Raw genomic sequence first — 21,876 nt, 5'->3', positions numbered from 1 at the left:
AGGGTCAGTTGTCCATTTAGCTTTCACTGAAAGGGGTCTTTCTAATGTCAAGGACTCATAGTTGTACTATGAGATGTTTAAAATGTTCATGATAGCTTGAACTATTCTAAGCTCATGGGAGGAAATTAGTCATTTTTTTATTTCATAATTGGAAACCTATGGCTGAAGCCCAGGCCAGTGGGGGGCCGAAGAGGCCGGAAAACAAAAAATGTAAAGGATATATATTTCTATTGTTGGTTGCGGCTGTTGGTTTGCCTTTTGCAGATTTCAAAATACAATTACTGGAAAAACACACAGTTTGGTGTTTTGGGACTATAAAAAAAACAAAGCCTTGGGGTCCAAAGATTTCTTAATCCGGCCTTGGTCATGTCTCCCCCCATCTGTCCTGATGAATTATGGAATATGCTCAATATCAATACTCAAGAGGAAAGGTAATCCATATTTATTTTTAAGCACCTTGCTCTGATACCTTTCTCTGTGGTGACACAAATCAAATCAAACTTTATTTGTCACATGCGCCTATTACAACAAGTATAGACTTTACCGTGAAATGCTTACTTACAAGCCCTTAACCAACAGTGCAGTTCAAGAAGAAGAACATATTTATCAAGTAGACTAAAATAAAAAGTAATAATAAAAAGGAACACAATAATAATAACGAGGCTATATACAGGGGGCACTGGTACCGAGTCAGAGTGCAGGGGTACAGGCTAGTTGAGGTAATCTGTACATGTAGGTGGGGTGACTATGCATAGGTAACAAACAAACAGTGAGTAGCAGCAGTGTACAAGAGGGGGGTGGGGTATGTCAATGTAAATTGTCCTTTGGCAATTTTTATGAATTGTTCAGCAGTCTAATGGCTTGGGGGTAGAAGCTGTTGAGGAGCCATTTGTTCCTAGACTTGGCGCTCCGGTGCCACTTGCCATGCAGTAGCAGAGAAAACAATCTGGAGTCTCTGACATTTTATGGGCTTTCCTCTGACACCGCCTATTATATAGGTCCTGGATGGCAGGAAGCTTGGTCCCAGTGATGTACTGGGCCGTTCGCACTACCCTCTGTATCGACTTACGGTCAGATGCCGAGCAGTTGCCATACCAGGCGGGGATGCAACCGGTCAGGATGCTCTCAATGGTGCAGCTGTAGAACCTTTGGAGGATCTGGGGGCCTATGCCAGGTCTTTACAGTCTCCTGAGGGGGAAAAGGTTTTGTCGTACCCTCTTCATGACTGTCTTGGTATGTTTGGACCATGATAGTTCGTGGTGATGTGAACAGCAAGGAACTTGAAACTCCCGACCCGCTCCACTACAGCCCCGTCAATGTATTGGGGGCCTGTTTGGCCCGCCTTTTCCTGTAGTCCACGATCATCTCCTTTGTCTTGCTTACATTGAGGGAGAGGTTGTTGTCCTGGCACCACACTGCCAGTTCTCTGACCTCCTCCCTATAGGCTGTCTCTATGTTGTCGGTGATCAGGCCTACCACTGTTGTGTCGTCAGCAAACTTAATGATGGGGTTGGAGTCATGTTTGGCCGCGCAGTCGTGGGTGAACAGGGAATACAGGAGTGGACTAAGTACACACCCCTGAGGGGCCCCCTACTCTTACCACCTGGGGGCAGCCCATCAGGAAGTCCAGGATCCAGTTGCAATTGGTGTGAGTCTAGGGTGTCCGGGAGGATGATGTTGATGTGAGCCATGACCAGTCTCTCAAAGCACTTCATGGCTACCGACATGAGTGCCATGGGGCGGTAATAATTTAGGCAGGTTACCTTCGCTTCCTTGGGCACAGGGAATATGGCTTCGCTTCCTTGGGCACAAGGACTATGGTGGTCTGCTTGAAACATGTAGGCATTACAGACTCTGTCAAGGAGAGGTTGAAAATGTCAGTGAAGACACTTGACAGTTGGTCCGCGCATGCTTTGAGTACACGTCCTAGTAATCCGTCTGGCCCAGCGGCTTTGTGAATGTTGACCTGTTTAAAGGTTTTGTTCACATCGGCTACCGAGATCGTTATCACACAGCCATCCAGAACAGCTGGTGCTCTTGTGCATGCTTCAGTGTTGCTTGCCTCGAAGCAAACATTAAAGGCATTTAGCTCATCTGGTGGGCTCGCGTCACTGGGCAGCTCATGTCTGGGTTTCCCTTTGTAGTCAGTAATAGTTTTCAAGCCCTGCCACATCCGATGAGCGTCAGAGCTGGTGTAGTAGGATTCAATCTTAATCCTGTATTGACGCTTTTTACTTGCTTGATGGTTCGTCTGAGGGAATAGCGGGATTTCTTATAAGCGCCCGGATTAGTCTCCCGCTCCTTGAAAGTGGCAGCTTTAGCCTTTAGCTCGATGTGGATGTTGCCTGTAATACAGGCTTCTGTTTGGGGTATGTACATACAGTCACTGTCGGGATGACGTCATCGATGCACTTATTGATGAAGCCGATGACTGAGGTGGTGTATTCCTCAATGTGTCTGTGCTAGCAAAACAGTCCTGTAGTGGAGCATCTGCGTCATAACACCACTTCCATATTGAGCGAGTCACTGGTACTTCCTGCTTTAGTTTTTGCTTGTAAGCAGGAATCAGGAGGATAGAATTGTGGTCAGATTTGCCAAATGGAGGACGGGGTAGAGCTTTGTTTGCATCTCTGTGTATGGAGTAAAGGTGGTCTAGGATTTTTCTTCTTCTTCCCTGGTTGCACAAGTGACATGCTGGTAAAAATGTGGTAAAACGTATTTAAGTTTGCCTGCATTAAAGTTCCCAGGCCACTAGGAGCGCCGCTTCTGGATGAGCATTATCTATTTTGCTTATGGCCTTATAGGAGTTGGTTGAGAGCTGTCTTAGCGCGAGCTTCGCTTTGTGGTGGTAAATAGATGGGTACGAATAATAAAGATGAGAACTCTCTTGGTAGATAGTGTGGTCTACAGCTTGTCATAAGGTACTCTACCTCAGGCGAGCAATACCTTGAGACTTCTTTAATATTAGACATCGCGCACCAGCTGTTATTGACAAATAGACACACACCCCCGCCCCTCGTCTTACCAGAGGTAGCATCACTGTTCTGCCGGTGCATGGAAAATCCAGCCAGCTCCATATTGTCCATTTCTTTGTTCAGCCACGTTGCGGTGAAACATAAGATGTTACAGTTTCACTCAAAAGGCGTCGATCTGGGCGAAAGAAAGCAAGATATCCTTCTCGTCAGACTCGTTAAAGGAAAACGATTCTTCCAGTCCGCGGTGAGTAATCGCTTTTCTGATGTCCAGAAGTTATTTTCAGTCATAAGAGACAGTAGCAGCAACATTATGTACACAATAAGTTAAAGGATCAGAGGGAGAGTTCATATGGTTTGAGCCAGTTTGCTACAGCAGAAAACGTATCCTGCAACAACAGGAAATGTGGATTATAATGGACATATTTTGTAGAGGTTGATAAATAGACTACAAGTTTGCATTTCCTGCTGTGCAGGTTAATTATCAGCAACAAAATAGTGATCAAATTAAAAGACTACATCTGTACCCAGTAGACGATTATGAATTTGCTCGAAATTAATGGCATGAGAGTAGATTCTACTCTACATCCACCTACGATGCTTGGCAGTCATGTTTTTTTCTCCAAATTAATTCGACATGCTTGTTCATTAGACAATTCTCACTTGTTTGTTAAAGTACAAAGGCAGCGTTTTCTTGACTTGGAGGGCTGATCTATGAACAGTTTGGATTATTTGTATTATAAAATCTAGAGTCAAATCTGTCAGTTTGAACTAGAGAGACCTGCATCCGCCAAAATCTCACTTCTGCATCTGCGGTGAATGGTGGCAGAGCTAGAGGTGTTTTGTCATTCCCTGAGACATCCCGAAAATCCGACCTTCTCATGAAAACGTATGTAGCGTCCGAATGGTTACACCTACAAACTATTATGACCATTCTATGGAAAGGGGAGGCTCTCACGATGTTGGTATCCGTTTTCCACAAGTGTCACGGGAGTCGTCTGAAGGTAACCGGAATCAGTTTTAAAGGATGAAGGTGTCACGTCCTGATCTGTTTCACCTGTCCTTGTGCTTGTCTCCACCCCCCTCCAGGTGTGGCCCATCTTCACCACTTATTCCCTGGGTATTTATACTTTTCCCTAGTCTCTCTTCTCGCCCTTATGGTTTTGACCATTGCCTGTCCTAACTCTGAGCCAGCCTGCCTGACCTCTCTGCCTGCCCCTGAGCCTTCCTGCCGTCTGGTGCCTTTGCCCCTACTCTGGATTATCGACCCCTGCCTACCTTGACCTGTCGTTTCCCTGCCCCTGTTGTTGTAATAAACATGGTTTCTTCAACACAGTCTGCACTTGGGTCTTACCTGAAACGTGATAGAAGGTAGTTTTGTGCCTACCCAAAAAAGGGTTTAAATATGTGTAAAAAATATACAGTATGCATGTGTGTATATCACTTAGAAATGTCCTTGTTTTTGAAAGAAAAATAATAATTTGTTCTTTAAAATAACATCAAATTGATCAGAAATGCGGTGTAGACATTGTTCATGTTGTAAATGACTATTGTAGCTGGAAACTGCATTTTTTTTCATGGAATATCTGCATAGGGGTACAGAGGCCCATTATCAGCAAACGGATAAGTACATTAGAGTGTCTAGTTTGAGAAACAGACGCCTCACAAGTCCTCAACTGGCAGCTTCATTAAATAGTACCCGTAAAACACCAGTCTCAACGTCAACAGTGAAGAGGCGACTCTGGGATGCTGGCCTTCTAGGCAGAGTTCCTCTGTCCAGTGTCTGTGTTCTTTTGCCAATCTTAATCTTTTCTTTTTATTGGCCAGTCTGAGATATGGCTTTTTCTTTGCAACTCTGCCTCGAAGGCCAGCATCCCAGAGTCGCCTCTTCACTGTTGACGTTGAGACTTTTAAAATGATAAACTTGGTTTAGCTAACACAACGTGCCATTGGAACACAGGAATGATGGTTGCTGATAATGGGCCTCTGCACGTCTACGTAGGTATTCCATAAAGAATCTGCCGTTTCCAGCTACAATAGTTATTTACAACATTAACAATGTCTACACGGTATTTCTGATGAATTTGATGTTATTTTAAAAACAAGGACATTTCTAAGTGGCTCCAAACTGTTGAACGGTAGTGTAAATATATTTCCTGAGCTGTTTTATATCTCCTAGATATAAGACAAACACTTCAAAACCTTGTTTCTTATTATTTATTTTTTGACTGTTATGAATGTTTTATTCAAAGCGTTTCTCTGGGCTATAGTAGTAAAGGCCAAATTCAATATATATATTTTATACCTAAAGGGGCCCTAAAATTTTAATCAAATAGCTAAATGATCCATAGTATGACCACTCCCAACGGCTTAGACTTTTAAGAAATAATGAATAAGATTATGAACAGGGGAGGTCCTGATCCTAGATCAGCAGTCCTGCTCTGAGACGCTTTGTGAATACAGATCTTGGTGGGGTTCCTATCAATTCCAGGTGTGTAGTCAGTCCCAACCATAGGATTAAAGGTGATTAAAGATTGGGTATAACAGAGGATGGCTGTATCATTCTATATCATATTAATTCCACACATGATCCCTGTATCACAGCGGCGTTGTTCTTCAAGGTGAGATTCCTCACGTTGACAGAATCTTTCCCTGTCTCCGGGAGGGAGAAAGGTTGGAATGATGGAGGGATGAGTGATGAATATTTATATCCCTCCATTCTCACCACAAATAGTGCATACTGTACAATACATTCCCCACCAAGGACAATCTTTTTAGATATTAATACTATAAAACAATCACAAGACGGTTGTGATAGGATTTACTATACAATACAGTGCCTTTTGGAAAGTATTCAGACCCCTTGACTTTTCCCACATTTTGTTACGTTACAGCCTTATTCTACAACTACACAGAATACCCCATAATGACAAAGCAAAAACAGGTTTTTAGAAATGTTTACTAATTTATTAAAAATAAAAAAACGATAATATAACATTTACATAAGTATTCAGACCATTTACTCAGTACTTTGTTGAAGCACATTTGGCAGCGATTACAGCATTGAGTCTCCTTGAGTATGACGCTACAAGCTTGTCACACATGTATTTGGGGAGTTTCTACGATTCTTCTCTGCAGATCCTTCCAAGCTCTGTCAGGTTGGATGGGGAGTGTTGCTTGCTGCACAGCTATTATCAGGTCTCTCCAGAGATGATTGATCGGGTTCAAGTCTGGGCTCTGGCTGGGCCACTCAAGGACATTGAGACTTGTCCCGAAGCCACTCCTGCATTGTCTTGGCTGTGTGCTTAGGGTCTTTGTCCAGTTGGAAGGTGAAACTTCTCCCCAGTCTGAGGTCCTGAGTGCTCTTGAGCAGGTTTTCATCAAGGATCTCTCTGTACTTTGCTCTGTTAATCTTTCCCTCGATCCTGACTAGTCTCCCAGTCCCTGCCGCTGAAAAACATCCCCACAGCATGACGCTGCCACTACCATGCTTCACTGTAGGGATGGTGCCAGGCTCCAGACGTGACACTTGGCATTCAAGCCAAAGAGTTCAATATTGTTTCATGAGACCAGAGAATCTTGTTTCTCATGTTCTGAGAGTCTTTAGATTCCTTTTGGCAAACTCCAAGCAGTTCTAACATTTGCATTTTACTGAGGAGTGGCTTCCATCTGGCATAAATGCCTGAATTGTGGAGTGCTGCGGAGATTGTTGTCCTTCTGGAAGATTCTCCCATCTCCACAGAGGAACTCTAGAAATCTGTCAGAGTGACCATCGGGTTCTTGGTCACCTCCCTGACCAAGGCCCTTCTCCTCCGATTGCTCAGTTTGGCCAGGTGGCCAGCTCAATGGAAACAGGATGCACCTGAGCTCAATTTCGAATCTCATAGCAAAGGGTCTGAATACCTATGTAAATAAGGTATTTCTGTTTTTAATTTTGAATTAATATGCAAACATTTCTAAAACCCTGTTTCCACTTCGTCATTATTGGGTACTGTGTGTAGATTACAGAGGAATTGTTTTTCTCACTTTTAGAATAAGGCTGGTAAATGTCAAGGGGTCTGAATATTTTCCGAATGCACTGTATGTACAAGGTGAAATTCATTGCATTTATGGATGACCGATGACAAATTCAACCAATGGCACATTGTAGTGGTGTTAATTTACATCTCCTTCAAGCACACACCCACACACGCAAGCACACACAGACACGTCAGTGTAACTCCACCATCAAGAGGCTGAGAGTAATATATGATCTAGGGATGTCATTCAGAGAACAGATCTTCTCTGGTAACATTATTCTCTAAACTGGTTGTCCATTGAGGCAGATAGTAAGTGTTACCCCACAGCTGCAGTGCATATGAATTGTGACTTGCCTCAGTACCTAGCTCTGCTCCACATACGTGTGAGTCCCATGTAGCCCAGATAGTTTACCACAGGTAAATTCACCTCCAGCAGACATATGATTTCAGCACGGCCATTTGTCAATAATACCCCACCCTAACGAAGCCATAATGTTGTTCTTGGCACGTAGTTGTCACGCACTTTTATTTTTCCTTTATTTAACTAGGCAAGTCAGTTAAGAACAAATTCTTATTTTCAATGACGGCCTAGGAACAGTGGGTTAACTACCTGTTCAGGGGCAGAACGACAGATTTGTACCTTGTCAGCTCGGGGATTTGAATTTGCAACATTTCGGTTACTAGTCCAACGCTCTAACCACTAGGCTACCCTGCCGCCCTGACCTTAGAGAACCTTTTATTTCTCTATTTTGGTTAGGTCAGGGTGTGACTAGGGTGGGTAGTCTAGTTTTTTATTTTCTATGTTGGCCTGGTATGGTTCCCAATCAGAGGCAGCTGTCTATCGTTGTCTCTGATTGGGGATCATATTTAGTCAGCCTTTTCCCACCTGTTGTTTGTGGGATCTTGATTTTGTATTGTTGCTTTTAAGCCCTACAAAGCTGCACGTTTGTTTTGTTACTCTTTATTTGTTTTGCTGCTGGTTCACATTAATAAATAGGATGAACGCCTTCTATGCTGCACCTTGGTCCAATCCTTCCAACAACTAACTTTACAGTAGTATTCAGATATGTAAATACAGATCATAAGAAAGCGGAACAGAATTGAATTCCCCACATGGATGCTATTAAGATATGCTCCAGCAGTTGTCCCAAAGTACATGCACAAACATTTCCTTAATGATATGCGCTTGTGCCTTGGTGCCCAGTGTGTATTAACTCTTCCCGGCTGATAATTGGGCCTCTTTTTAAGTAAAGATTGAATTGAGAGTGTGTCCTTTTGGCCATGTGCTAATGATCAACCACTGGGGAGGGATTCTGCGTTAATAAAACATCAGCATGCCAGACAGCAGGAATGCTCCCACTGTTCCAAGTGCGCCCCACTGAATCCCAATGCGCCCATCTACAGGAGGAGGGTGAGTCGCTCCTCTCTGCCACGTCTCACTACACTACAGGGAGACTCCACGCTTAGTGCTATACCTGAACCATGTTGACGTTGACGCATAATATTAGTATGATTTGAAATATTGGACATAGGGGATAATAAAAACATGATTTGGTTATAGGCCAAGCGCAAAGAAACCAATATTGTGTGTGTAGGCATGTTTGCATGCATCTACGTGTGTGTTTTATATGTGCGTTCATTAATTTGTGTGTGTGCTTGTATTTCTGTCTCTCAGCCAATGTACCTTTAGTTAGAAGCATAGCGTTCATTGTTAGAATACTTCAAAATGTCAGACCCTTACGAGACACTGTATGACCCCCATCATCTTCTGTGCCAAATAGACACCAGTAGCATCACTGACACAGTGACAGCTGTGGTGGGTCCCACATCCAGCACGCAGCTCAGGGACTCCCTCGCTGACACACCAGGTGGGAAACTAGTGAACACACGTCTCGTAGTAGTAGTAGTAGTATAGAGTATGATCACCTCAAACTGTATATGAATTCAAAGTATTTTAGTCGGGATACTTTTAGTCTCACTAGGCAAACACTAGGATTGCAGTTGTAATATGATGTTAGACAACATCTGGAGAGCATTGGTGTGTGGCTGTTGAAGTTAATGAAAGAATACCTGCCTTATGAATACACAATAAACCTCTCAACCTAACTACCTCATTACTGGCTCAGTAAATGCTCTCCAATTACTCCCTCAAGTGTTGCTTGTGGCAACTGACCAAACCTCCACTATACCAGCCACTGTGCCAGTCTCTGCCAGTCCCGACCAGACAGATAGTCCATCCTTAAACACAGTGACCTCGCCACCCCTGGAGGTAATACCCCCCACAACCACAGTGAATGCGCAGCCGAAAGGTAAGTACCCAGATACACCGGAGGAATCCCTGACCTCTGACCTTGCACCCTTACACTACATTAGCTTTGACACCTTTTTTCTGTAAATGTCTTTTTGATATTGTTTATAGATCCAAAAGTGTGAATATTGGTTTGACTATTCTTGCAATGCATCCACCTTGGACCTACTGATAAGTCATAGAAAAATCTGTGACTATCATTTAGTACATTTTACAAATGTTTGGGACTATAAGGATAGCGAAACACACCTCACTTGAAACAGATGTGTAAGAGTGACAGGCAAGAGATTCAGAAATCCTCACTGTTTGTCAGAGAACTCAAAGAAGCCTGTAGACCCCCTATTTACACCCATTAACCTCTTTCAGTGTGGATCATGACTGCTGGAGGCCATAGAGTGCCTTAATCACCCCGTAGGTTGCACTGGGGTAAAGAGATTAAACATTATTACTGGGCTAAAGTAGTCCTTAAGGCACGATACGATATGTGGGCCATGATGCTGCTCTGTTAACATCTCCATGTGCTAGGGTATTTACACTTCAGGGGTTCCTGTCTAGTGTCAGCTACTAGCTTACACTTAGTCGTGTCCCTCAGAGGCTGGGTGAGTATTAGAACAGAGGCTTGTTTTTTTACTCACTGTACAGAGCCCACATTTGTAACCCCCAGATATAAAGAGACAGTGGGAGTGAATAGGGGAGTTTGGAGAGTATGGAATGCATACTTTGACAGGACCAATGATGATAAGGTAACTCTATCATTCTACGCTGTTTTTTGTCTATTTTGACAGTGACAGTTTGTAAATACTGAAGGAGAGAAGTTGGCCAGGTGTTTTCTACTCTCTTGTTTGGAAGATTAAATACCCAGCAGGCTCACTATTTCTCAGGAACTGGCAGCATGTTGATCTTATCCCAGGGATTTCTAGAACACAGATGAATGTAGCTATTTTGATTCCCTTGGGAATGTTTGATAGGAAAGAGAATGCAACAGAACGTTTCCAATCAACTGCAATAAAAACGACACCAAAGTGCTTTGTGGCATTTTACTTTTAAATCAAATGGCCATTCTGTTTGTTGCCCCCTTAGCACCTTCCTCCTGCTTAGCAAGGGTCTGATTATATCCACCGGTGGGTGCATTGTGTGCATCCACCGGTGGGTGCATTGTGTGCATCCACCGGTGCATTGTGTGCTGCCCGCCCAGCCGGTGCTATACCTCACACCGTACAGGGAAAGTGCTGCCACTGGACACAATCAACAGCCAGGGGCGATAAATCATGAAATACACTATCATTGTGTAACATCATCTCTTTCTGGAGCACAAGGTTGAGCCAGCATTACTGTGCTGGGGGTCAAAGCTCAAGCATTTCTGATCTATTTCTGAATAACAATTGAATGAACAGCTGCTAAATATTTCACAAGCCGAGAGAAGACCGGTCATGGTAAGGGAGACCAAAACAGGCAAAATTATGGAGCCCGTGGAGATAGATACATACATGAAACCATAACAGGATGGAGGCACAGAACACTGTGCCTGAGGTTGGGCCACAGGGCAGATGCAATGGAAGTGATGATATCAGGGCATGGGGTATTCCATTTCTACTGATACTGACTGAAATGGGGGAACAGTTGGCAATGTCACTGGACAATGCCAGCGAGCCAACATCAATATATGATAGATATAGTGGTTAATATGCCATCTTGACAACTCGTGATTTTTCTGTACACAATTGCAGTTGCTCAATCATCTGAAGCAGCTGACGTCACATTTGATGCAACCATTCCAACATCAGATGGATTTACTCAAACACTAGACAGCACAATGACAACTTCTTACAGAGTGACTTCTGACACCAGTCCCACAGCATCTGACACCAGTCCCACAGCATCTGACACCAGTCCCACAACATCTGACACCAGTACTACAACATTTTACACAGTGACTCCAACATCTGACATATTTACCACAACTTACTTCAGCATCTGATGAATTCACTTGGACATCTGGTGTGCCCTTTCTGGCATCGGACACAGTTACTCCAGTAACTGATATAGTAACACCACTAAGAAATGGATTTACCTCTGCACCTGATGCTGATACCTCAGTATCTGCTACATTTATTCCAGCATCTAATGGAGATACATTCACCTCTGACGTGGCTACTTCAGCATCTGATGGACTTATCTCAACATCTGTTGGAGCTATTTCAATACCAGGAGCAGTTCCTCCACCTCCCGACACCGTTACTTCAGCACCTGAACCTCTTTCCCGGGCACTGGTTGATGCAGCTGTTCCATCCCCTGACACAGATACCTTAACATCTGATGATCCTATCCAGGCACCTGATGTAGTTATTACAGCTCCAGACTCATCTTCAGCAACCCCATCTCCTGACACAAGTGATCAAGCTCCTGATTCAGGTGATCCAGCTCCCGATTCAGGTGATCCAGCTCCTGATACTGGGGATAGTGAGATTTTCCATAAAGAAGAAAATGTTCAACAGGAAACGGGTACATTGTGATATATATTTTTTCTTCCATTTATAAGTTTATGCATATTCCATCAGTAAACTATGGTAACACTGCAAATATTGAAGGAACCACATTTAGAATGAACAAAATGATACTCTAATATGCAGTTGTGTATGCAGTCTATATGCTGCTAATATGCAGTCGTGTCAGTAAGGTGTTATGACCTTCATACAGGGTGTTGCCTTAATGGCTTCCTCAAATAGTTGGGGGGATAATACCTAAAGGTTCATTCAACACTAATAAAGAATGAATAAACAGTTTGAAGTTGCTATTTATTTTGATCTCTCACAATCTCTCTGGTGTACATAGTTACCCCCAAAACTGAAGCCAAATGGGAAAGCAAAGGGAAGGTGAAAAAGAAAGAGACAACAAAAGGTATATTGATCAACAGTAGTCTAGTAGTGTTTGTACTGTATGCTAATTCTGCTATCATTAGCATGTCAGTTTGTAGCGGTGTCGGTAACCATCCATTTTGAATTCCCTGAACCCACTCACGGTGACTCAGCAATGGGGTTGAAGTTGACGTGTTAGTCGCCTGGTTGCTACAGGAAAACATCCCCACTGGGGGGTCAGAGTGCAAATAGATAATTGATGGACAAAATAGGAGTAGAAAAGCATTGAGACATTTTTTGGGCTGAGCCTATGTCCCAGTAAGATACCTGATCCATGGTTTCATGAGGCTATTGACTCAAAGCACCAGGCTGCTAACATGCATTAGGAGTGGTGTGTGTGTGTGTGTGTGTGTGTGTGTGTGTGTGTGTGTGTGTGTGTGTGTGTGTGTGTGTGTGTGTGTGTGTGTTTGTATGAAACCTAATGTATTTTTGTTGTTGACATGTTACAGAATGGGCCACATAATATTGTGTGGGTGATTCTGTCACCACTTAGACTCCACTCATCAGCTGTAGATGAACCAGTATTGAAAACTAACTTTGTACGGTGATTACTATCACTTCAGGGTGGTGTTCATTAGGCACTAAAACTGAAGAAAACAGTTACACGTTTTTTCCCATTGCGTTCCCTAATATACACATCCCTAGTAAGGCCTCTTACTGCTGGTGAGGTGGATTGTCTGTTTGGGAATGAGATGTTGTTCTGGTAGAGCAGTAAATAGCTATGCTTTGTTAATTACAGAATGCTGTAATGCACAATGCTTTGTGTTAATGGGTAGATTTACATGGTTGATAACTATTTATGGATTGTATGCTGTCTTTGTCTGTGAATCCTGTGAGATGTCTGACAGTGACTCACTATTAGCAGGTCGTAACCTCTTGTGTTTGGCAGACATTTTGATTTTAGTGGTCATTATATTTCAGCGACTACGTAGTAGAGGCGTGTTCAGATGGGCATGTTAGTATTAGCTATAACTCAGTTAAATATATGCTTTATTTCTCAAGCGGTTGTCAAACTGTTGATTCCTGGTGGGTCCAAATACAGCCAGTCTAAGATTGCATACGTCCAGTTTCAAGGTAAGAAATCATTTCCCGCATTAGATCTGTTTGGACAAGATAACTGTGGAAAAATGGCCAAAGGTTGCCAATTATTTTCATTCATTCATCTTTTGTTGTTTCTTTGTTGCATTTTGGTGTTCTGTTTGTTTCATAAGGTAAGCAACTAATTTCCGTTCCATTTTAGTAATACTGTCGTTCCTTTTTATTGTGAACTTAATGAAATCTCACAACCTATAGCGTCTATGTTTCCACTGATTGCGTAATGTGATTAGTGTGGATGTCTGTTTGAACTGTGGATTCATTTGTGAGACAGTGGCCATTCTTTCAACAAATTGTAGGGTAATTGGCCCATTCATATTTGATAAGCTGTTCTTGCCCCCCCCGTCCCACTGCTCTACTCTGTGGCACAGCAGGTCTTCATATTGCACCAGCAGCATCTTAAAAATAATGTGTCAATAATGAATCCCATCTAAACAAAGAGATGTAACATGATGCCTGATTAAACAACTAAACCATAATCTAAATCTCCTTGTAGTATTATTTAGCTTCTTGTAGTATAATGGAACAAACTGCTAATGCATAATAAGCTCCATTATGACAATCAATTGATCAAGACTGTAATGCAAACAAAATTGAAACAACTTATTTGGTGTATTTGCGCTACCATTAATTACGTTACACCTCTGTAAATCAATGTACAGTATTGAGGCCGGATCGTTAGCTGGTTAAATAATGCAGATTTTGACTTATTGAGGTCAATGGATTTCCCATGGGGCCACAAAGTCAGGAAGTGGTTTCTGAACTCAGCATAATTCAGGCCTATGGATCCTGCTATGTCTTATCCATTTGGCTTTTGTATAATGAGTGAAACAGTTAAGTTGTACACTTAGAAATAAATTTGCTATCTAGAACCTTGAAGGGTTCTTCGGCTGTCCCCATAGGTGAACCCTTTGAATAACCTTTTTTAGTTCCAGGTAGAACCCTTTTGGGTTGCATATAGAACCCTTTCCACAGTGGGTTCTACATGGAACCCAAAAGTGTTCTACATGGAACCAAAAAGGGTTCTCCTATGGGGACAGCCAAATAACCCGTTTGGAAACATTTTTCTAAGAGTGTAGAGTGAATAAGTTTGAGTGAATTGTTTGAATAGGACCATTCCTCCTCCTCCTCCTCCTCCACTAACACTACTCCGCTCTTTCCCCTTGTCAGACTGTGAGTGCTATGGCCACTCGAACCGCTGCAGTTATATTGACTTTATCAACATCGTGACTTGTGTCAGCTGCAAACACAACACCAGGGGGCAGAACTGTCAGCACTGTCGACTGGGATACTTCCGGAATATCTCTGCCGAGCTGGACGATGACAACATTTGTATAGGTCAGGACCTCTCATCAGTTCCTTAATGTACATTACACAATGATATGCACAGTAGAAAATGTTTGATAAAGGCAAAACAAGACAGATGTATCATTGTGTATTACCTTCAATCCGTACTAATCACCTGCAAATCTGTGATGTCTCCTGTATGACCCCTTGCAGGTCAAGAGTATTAAAGCATGATCCTTTGAGCCTATAACAGCTAAATAGAATCATTATAGCTAGCTAATAATTTATTCAGAAAAGGTTGAAAACATTGCGATTCATACCATAGTAGCCTAAAATATTAGGAATTACAATTACACCTGCTGGCTCTAAATTAATCCGAATACAATGTTTGTAAAGCCGCATATGTAACAATACATGAAGGTACCCTGCCTAAAGCTGTTAACTGTTACGTTGTTAAGTATACTTTAAATGCTCTTTTCACATCTATATTAGAATTGGTGGAGCCCATTGCCATGCATCCTATTCGACTCCCCATTTATCATAGGTAAGATGAAAAAATGACTGTAACTAAAGAATACAGCCAGTGTCTAAATTTAATGTAACTGTCGACAATTTTAAACAGCATGCAATATTCAGGTGTATTTATAAACAAATGATTTGTAAACCAAGAAAATTACAATTACACAAATTCAACCAATGAGGTTGAATGATTTATTACTGATTTATATATATACACTCATAATAAATAGTCTATGAAAGTATACACTTTTCAGCCCCTTTATAAACCCTTGATTAACATTTTACTACATAAATACAGTATCACTACACAAAGTAATGCACAGTGCCGAGCAAGAATGACACAATGGCACACTGACACCTACTGGAGGATCTATCATACACAACAGCAATACTGTTAGTACTGTTGTGATCTATTGGACATTCTACATTTGGTAATGGAATCAAAATCAGGCACTTTTCTTACTTGACAAATTCCCCCGTTTCAGTCCATTTCCTTCTGTTTGGTTGCGAATGAAGACGACCCTGTCCTACCTTGTACTAAAGTAATAATACATGTACTAAAGTAATATTACAGAGAAATGGTAAAGCAATGCCTCAGGCTGTCAAAGTTTCCTCAGGCTGAGAGATGTGTCAGGGAGTAAAACACAATGTTCCTTCATGTAAAATGATTAAACGTGCATAGAATGGGCAGTGTAATACCACTGACATGTTTATGTTGATGTAGGTCTATGTGACCGGGGCTAGTGACACTGCTGTTCCAACTAGATTGATGAGCACTTGGCTTATGTAGATGTGCTGTGCTGTATTTCTACCCACTAAAACAGCAATATCTTGTTAATCGCTTTGTGCAGAGTGTAACTGTAACCAGCTGGGGTCCTTCCACGCCCGCTGCAACGAGACAGGGTACTGCCAGTGTAGGGATGGCTCCACTGGGACGAAGTGCGAGGACTGCCTGCCTGGATACAGCTGGAGACAAGGCTGCTCCCGTAAGGAGTGTGTGTGTGTGTGTGTGTGTGTGTGTGTGTGTGTGTGTGTGTGTGTGTGAGCACCATGTGAGCGCCATGAGTCCTTTGCAAGGTTGTGTAACAATCTAGCAAACTTTACTGTATAATCACTAATTCAAGAGAAAATTTGAACTGTACAGGTAAGGTCAGAACAGGTGTCTTGTTAATGTACAGTAATTGTTGCCAGAACCAGAGTATCCTGTATCCTTGAGGCATTCAGCGGGCCACTTAGTTTCCTCCCTCCTTACTCTCCATCTCTTCCCTGTCTCCCCTTGTAGCCAACGTCTGCGACGACGACATGCTGCTGTGCCAGAATGGAGGCACCTGCTTCCAGAACCAGAAGTGTCTTTGTCTGCCAGAGTACAAGGGCCTGCTGTGTGAGCAGCTGCTCTGTGAGGGAGAGAGGGGCTGCAGCGGTGCCTCTGCCTCCTACCTCAGCCTGGTTGCCATGCTGAGTTACCTTCTAGCCAACGCCCTGCTTAGACAAGTCACTGCTTGCTGAGCTACACCCGGGACAGCTGGAATACACCTGGCTACATTTTTGGGATCCGCCATTCGCAGTGCTTAGCTCAGTCTAACTGTACTGTTGCATTCTGGGAGAGTGTTTGAGGGCTCCAGCCTTCGCCACGATGAGACAGAGAGGGTTCCTCTCTATGAATGCCAGTACTGAAATAACTTATACCAAAAAAACAAAATCACTATCTTTGAGTTTAGAGCGAATTGTATTGTCGTACATCTAAGTTTGTTCTCACTGAAATACTGCACTTACCCAACTTGCTTTCTGAACAGAGATGGCTGTAATCACTGCTGAGGCCTACTAATGCCAAGTTTATCTTACTCTCAAATTCATGTTTCCTTACTTTGCTGCATAGTTTTTGTTTCCTGGAACAATCATTGAACTGAAAAGTGGAGAAAAAGTAAACCTTTTTTGTGTGTTTTTTTTTACCAGAGTTGATGTTTCAGTAGCTTGTGGTGGAGAATCAATTGTCGCATGGAAATCATGAAGCAAAGAGAGAGAGTATAACCAATCCAAATCAAACAAATCTATGTATGAATATTTTTTTGTAGAAATTGTTATTTTTGTTCCAAGTAAACGTTATCATTCTGAAGAAAATGACCCATGATGAGCTTTTTATTATTCTAAAAATTCATGGGAATGTGACTGTTAGATGATGTTCCTGTTGCCATTGCAGGAATAAAGCCTGAAGGTCTGAAAGTTGAAGAATTCAGTCCAAGGTTTTACCCAACAAGCACACACACACACACACACACACACACACACACACACACACACACACACACACACACACACACACACACACACACACACACACACACACACACACTCTCTAATAGGTGAATATAATACTTCTGGAGGAACACATTTCTGGAACCTGGCTTTAGATATTTATTTTTACTTGTTATTACATTACACGTTGAGATCCCAAACGAGCATTATCACGTATGTCTCTAACAAAACATGTACAATGCTAGAGCTACAATTAGGTGATTGATTTAGGTCACACAATATGAAACCATGACATTGATACTACAATATTGTGATATGAAGCCATGACATTGATACTACAGTATTATGATATGAAACCATGACATTGATACTACAGTATTATGATATGAAACCATGACATTGATACTACAGTATTATGATATGAAACCATGACATTGATACTACAGTATTATGCTTTTCTATGTATCCTTATCCTGAGCATCAGAAACCTGGTATGCAAGGGATATCATATCTGGATATGTGTCATGAAATTCTGTTTTGAAACTGTGCATATGAAATGTGAGAGCCCATATCCAAAATTAACAAGATCCCAGCTCTGGATTTTAGCAGCCAATGATTTGTTGGATGAAAGTTGTAAAGAACAAAATAAGATTGAGACACTACAAATCTTCAATGGAAGAATAGCACCGGAGTCAGAAAATATGGTATGCAAAATCTTCTATTTTGTGTTTGTGATTTCTTTTCTATTTTGTGTTTGTGACCTCTTATAGAATATTAGCTCAAAAGTATTGTAGAGCTCCTGCACCTAAATATAAACAGTAGCAGTACCCAAAATGAGTACCGGCACCTACAGTATTTCAGTCAACGTCAAGCACATGCTATTAACTCTGGGTGCCCAGTTCCCTTCTTGACTTTCTCTTCCACTAAATGATATGTTTAATATTCAAGCACTATGCCTATTATTGACATTTCAGAGTCAGGGATCAATCGATCATTGGGCAAGGAAAGAAAATGGATGTCAAAGAAACATGGAGACAAATAAAAGTAGAGGTCACCTCTCCTGACAGGTGAGTCATTCAATGTAATTTCAGTAAGGTAAAACCTCATTTCCATGTTGTTTTTAGACGTGTCTACACACAGCACAAATGTATGAATCAAAGGTAACAGTTAATTCACTGTGTTTGCAAACGTAAAATTATGAATTGCTGAAATCTAATAGAAAAAGAAAAGCAATATGCCAAGAGTAGAAGATAGTATTTTATATGATAATGATTCTCTGTATCTGACTTCCTCAGACACTGCAGAACTGAAGAGCAGACGTTCCGACAGCGACGTCGTGGTTGGCACCCATCATCTGGGAGTGCACCTTCAATTTAGACATCATTGACAACATGTATCAAAAATGTCACTATAGCAACTACGATTTTTGCTGTTGGATAGTAAATACATATTAATGAATTAAACCAAATTTGAGTTGTTTTCAATGTTTTTCTGAATTATAATACCTGTTATTATTTGAACTTAATTGACATTTTATTTGATGTGATTGGCAGGTACATTCGCTTCCTTGGGACATTTTTGGTGACGGCAGAGCATAACTATTTGTTTGGGTTCAGAGTCCACTATTATATATTCAGTGACCGAACCCAGGAGGTTCCAGCCATACCCATGGCCACTGGGATTTTTTAATTTTTTTTATTTCACTTTTATTTAACCAGGTAGGCTAGTTGAGAACAAGTTCTCATTTGCAACTGCGACCTGGCCAAGATAAAGCATAGCAGTGTGAACAGACAACACAGAGTTACACATGGAGTAAACAATTACCAAGTCAATAACACAGTAGAAAAAAAGGGGAGTCTATATACACTGTGTGCAAAAGGCATGAGGAGGTAGGCGAATAATTACAATTTTGCAGATTAACACTGGAGTGTTAAATTATCAGATGGTCATGTACATGTAGAGATATTGGTGTGCAAAAGAGCAGAAAAGTAAATAAATAAAAACAGTATGGGGATGAGGTAGGTGAAAATGGGTGGCTATTTACCAATAGACTATGTACAGCTGCAGCGATCGGTTAGCTGCTCAGATAGCAGATGTTTGAAGTTGGTGAGGGAGATAAAAGTCTCCAACTTCAGCGATTTTTGCAATTCGTTCCAGTCACAGGCAGCAGAGTACTGGAACGAAAGGCGGCCAAATGAGGTGTTGGCTTTAGGGATGATCAGTGAGATACACCTGCTGGAGCGCGTGCTACTGATGGAACTGAGATAAGGCGGAGCTTTACCTAGCATGGACTTGTAGATGACCTGGAGCCAGTGGGTCTGGCGACGAATATGTAGCGAGGGCCAGCCGACTAGAGCATACAAGTCGCAGTGGTGGGTGGTATAAGGTGCTTTAGTGACAAAACGGATGGCACTGTGATAAACTGCATCCAGTTTGCTGAGTAGAGTGTTGGAAGCAATTTTGTAGATGACATCGCCGAAGTCGAGGATCGGTAGGATAGTCAGTTTTACTAGGGTAAGTTTGGCGGCGTGAGTGAAGGAGGCTTTGTTGCGGAATAGAAAGCCGACTCTAGATTTGATTTTAGATTGGAGATGTTTGATATGAGTCTGGAAGGAGAGTTTACAGTCTAGCCAGACACCTAGGTACTTATAGATGTCCACATATTCAAGGTCGGAACCATCCAGGGTGGTGATGCTAGTCGGGCATGCGGGTGCAGGCAGCGATCGGTTGAAAAGCATGCATTTGATTTTACTAGCGTTTAAGAGCAGCTGGAGGCCACGGAAGGAGTGTTGTATGGCATTGAAGCTCGTTTGGAGGTTAGATAGCACAGTGTCCAAGGACGGGCCGGAAGTATATAGAATGGTGTCGTCTGCGTAGAGGTGGATCAGGGAATCGCCCGCAGCAAGAGCAACATCATTGATATATACAGAGAAAAGAGTCGGCCCGAGAATTGAACCCTGTGGCACCCCCATAGAGACTGCCAGAGGACCGGACAGCATGCCCTCCGATTTGACACACTGAACTCTGTCTGCAAAGTAATTGGTGAACCAGGCAAGGCAGTCATCCGAAAAACCGAGGCTACCGAGTCTGCCGATAAGAATATGGTGATTGACAGAGTCGAAACCTTGGCAAGGTCGATGAAGACGGCTGCACAGTACTATCTTTTATCGATGGTGGTTATGATATCGTTTAGTACCTTGAGTGTGGCTGAGGTGCACCCGTGACCGGCTCGGAAACCAGATTGCACAGCGGAGAAGGTACGGTGGGATTCGAGATGGTCAGTGACCTGTTTGTTGACTTTGCTTTCGAAGACCTTAGATAGGCAGGGCAGGATGGATATAGGTCTGTAACAGTTTGGGTCCAGGGTGTCTCCCCCTTTGAAGAGGTGCTTGCCTACGGAGCTGTGAGGGGAACGGCACCTCAGTACCTCCAGGCTCTGATCAGGCCCTACACCCAAACAAGGGCACTGCGTTCATCCACCTCTGGCCTGCTCGCCTCCCTACCACTGAGGAAGTACAGTTCCCGCTCAGCCCAGTCAAAACTGTTCGCTGCTCTGGCCCCCCAATGGTGGAACAAACTCCCTCACGACGCCAGGACAGCGGAGTCAATCACCACCTTCCGGAGACACCTGAAACCCCACCTCTTTAAGGAATACCTAGGATAGGATAAGTAATCCTTCTCACCCCCCTAAAAGATTTAGATGCACTATTGTAAAGTGGCTGTTCCACTGGATGTCATAAGGTGAATGCACCAATTTGTAAGTCGCTCTGGATAAGAGCGTCTGCTAAATTACTTAAATGTAAAATGTAAATGTAATGACTGCGGCAGCTTTCCAATCCTTGGGGATCTCAGACGATATGAAAGAGAGGTTGAACAGGCTGGTAATAGGGGTTGCGACAATGGCGGCGGATAGTTTCAGAAATAGAGGGTCCAGATTGTCAAGCCCAGCTGATTTGTACGGGTCCAGGTTTTGCAGCTCTTTCAGAACATTTGGGTAAAGGAGAACCTGGAGAGGCTTGGACGAGTAGCTGCGGGGGGGGGGGCGGAGCTGTTGGCCGAGGTTGGAGTAGCCAGGCGGAAGGCATGGCCAGCCGTTGAGAAATGCTTGTTGAAGTTTTCGATAATCATGGATTTATCGGTGGTGACCGTGTTACCTAGCCTCAGTGCAGTGGGCAGCTGGGAGGGGGTGCTCTTGTTCTCCATGGACTTCACAGTGTCCCAGAACTTTTTGGAGTTGGAGCTACAGGATGCAAACTTCTGCCTGAAGAAGCTGGCCTTAGCTTTCCTGACTGACTGCGGGTATTGGTTCCTGACTTCCCTGAACAGTTGCATATCGCGGGGACTATTCGATGCTATTGCAGTCCGCCACAGGATGTTTTTGTACTGGTCGAGGGCAGTCAGGCCTGGAGTGAACCAAGGGCTGTATCTGTTCTTAGTTCTGCATTTTTTGAACGGAGCATGCTTATCTAAAATGGTGAGGAAGTTACTTGTAAAGAATGACCAGGCAT

The 21,876-nt window shown here is 42.8% G+C and overlaps 1 protein-coding gene across 1 annotated transcript in view; it reads left to right on the top strand.

Moving 5' to 3' along the window:
- ntng2a (netrin g2a) overlaps positions 1-17,320 on the top strand; it is an 83,535-nt gene extending 66,215 nt beyond the window's left edge. Inside the window, exons 6-8 of the mRNA XM_052461234.1 lie at positions 14,480-14,647; positions 15,967-16,101; positions 16,398-17,320. Coding sequence (XP_052317194.1) covers positions 14,480-14,647; positions 15,967-16,101; positions 16,398-16,621 — 527 coding nt within the window. The 3' untranslated portion in view covers positions 16,622-17,320. The remainder of the gene's footprint in view (positions 1-14,479; positions 14,648-15,966; positions 16,102-16,397) is intronic.
- Positions 17,321-21,876: the final 4,556 nt, after the last annotated feature.

The sequence above is a fragment of the Oncorhynchus keta genome, chromosome 14, assembly GCF_023373465.1.
Source record: "Oncorhynchus keta strain PuntledgeMale-10-30-2019 chromosome 14, Oket_V2, whole genome shotgun sequence".
NCBI classification, from domain to species: domain Eukaryota; kingdom Metazoa; phylum Chordata; class Actinopteri; order Salmoniformes; family Salmonidae; genus Oncorhynchus; species Oncorhynchus keta.
This window is presented reverse-complemented; position numbering and strand designations above follow the sequence as displayed.